The sequence below is a fragment of the Austrofundulus limnaeus genome, unplaced genomic scaffold, assembly GCF_001266775.1.
Source record: "Austrofundulus limnaeus strain Quisiro unplaced genomic scaffold, Austrofundulus_limnaeus-1.0 Scaffold175, whole genome shotgun sequence".
Taxonomy (NCBI): Eukaryota; Metazoa; Chordata; class Actinopteri; order Cyprinodontiformes; family Rivulidae; genus Austrofundulus; species Austrofundulus limnaeus.
Genome location: NW_013952577.1, coordinates 969,749 through 971,255, shown reverse-complemented (window position 1 = coordinate 971,255; position 1,507 = coordinate 969,749). Strand labels below are relative to the sequence as shown.

The window sequence follows — 1,507 nt, the reverse complement described above, 5'->3', positions numbered from 1 at the left end:
ATATGAGTTTGTATGTAATGTATGAATATAGTATACAAGTTTCACTTTTTAAATGGAATTACTGAAATAAATCTACTTTTTCATGATATTCTAATTTTATGACCAGCACCTGTAAAACCTGTGAACATTTTCAGCCCATGCAGCTAAAACATACCATTGTACCGGCCTTCAAGCGGTTGCTGCACCACTGCGCTGTAGTTCTGGAGGTCCTCTCTGCTCAGGACGCCTCCCTTTGCTCGCACCTTTTGACCAAAAGAGAGCAGCGTTACGACCTGCCGTGGAATCAAACCAAGCAAACCGCTGTGCATCACCACCTCATCCTCTAGCTCCTGGGATACATCCCCGTGGTAGAAACTGAAAAGACCGGCCTGCAGGACGTCTGCCACACCGGGCATCCTCAGATACGAGCCAGGACTCAGAGCTTGGCCGTTCGGGATGAAGAGCTCCCTGAAACGTCCCACCAGCTGATCTTCTACCTGGGATATTGCATCAGCTGCAGACAAAACCAGACCTCTCCAGTCCTTGAAGGTTAAACTCAGATAAAACAGGAGGGTGGTTTCACTCACAGAGACTCTGAGATACGTTGAATCCTTTTCTGGCTACAGCTGCAGCTCTGCTGATAAGATCGTCCCATGACAAACTGAAGAAGCAATGAACACGTCTGTTCACATCATCAAATACCAGGAAATGTAAAATAAAACCCTCCTCTCCAGACTTACTATCCATACAGGCTGTGAGCGTGGTGCAGGCCCATGAGCATCCCTGGTACTCCCACAAGTAGACCAGTCTAAAACCAGATTCTTACAAAGTGAATAAACTCTGAAACATGCAGCTCAGTGAAGCTTTGATTACCTTCTGTTCTGAAGCATTTCGCAGCATTTCTTCTCTCAGGCCGTTCGGAGCGGATCCCTGAAAACTGATCACCCTGCTTTCATTCTGAYGGACTTTATGAACCAGCATGACCCCTCCTCTGTAGGTTTGACAACAATGGAGGATTTTATGATYGGCTGTACATTTCGCAGAGATCTCTAGATTAAGCGAGACACGCACCCACCAACACCCGACACGTGTGGATGGACAACACCCAGGCAGAGGCTGCCAGCGATGGCTGCATCCACACTGGAGCCTCCATCACGAAGGACTCCCTCACTGAGCGCCGTGCAGAGCTCATGATCCGACGCCACGCCTTTGATGGGGACCTGAAGCAGGTGTGAGGGGACACGTTCCAACATAGACCCAGCCAGTGCTGTATAAAGTACCACAAAGTGATACTTGAGTAAAAGTACAAGTATCTTACCTAAAAATTACTTTGGTAAAAGTTAAAGTCTCCTTTAGAAATCTTAATTGAATAATAGTCTTAAAGTATCTGATATTTTTTGTACTTAAGTATTAAAAGTAAAAAAAGTATTGATTTAAAATGAGCAGTTAGATTTTCTGTAATGACATTTATTAGGAGGTGACTTCAAAAAAATGCAGAAATGACTTTATTGTATTAAAATAATTTGTT

General features: G+C 44.5%; 1 protein-coding gene across 2 annotated transcripts in view; it reads right to left on the bottom strand.

The window, feature by feature from the left end:
- LOC106524089 (gamma-glutamyltransferase 7) overlaps positions 1–1,507 on the bottom strand; it is a 10,653-nt gene that overhangs the window by 4,723 nt on the left and 4,423 nt on the right. For both annotated transcript variants that reach the window (XM_014017745.1, XM_014017744.1), the window contains exons 7-12: positions 1,051–1,199; positions 853–970; positions 720–787; positions 567–640; positions 315–493; positions 155–242 (exon numbers count right to left, since the gene is read on the bottom strand). In XM_014017745.1, the coding sequence (XP_013873199.1) occupies positions 155–242; positions 315–493; positions 567–640; positions 720–787; positions 853–970; positions 1,051–1,199 (676 nt within the window). The remainder of the gene's footprint in view (positions 1–154; positions 243–314; positions 494–566; positions 641–719; positions 788–852; positions 971–1,050; positions 1,200–1,507) is intronic.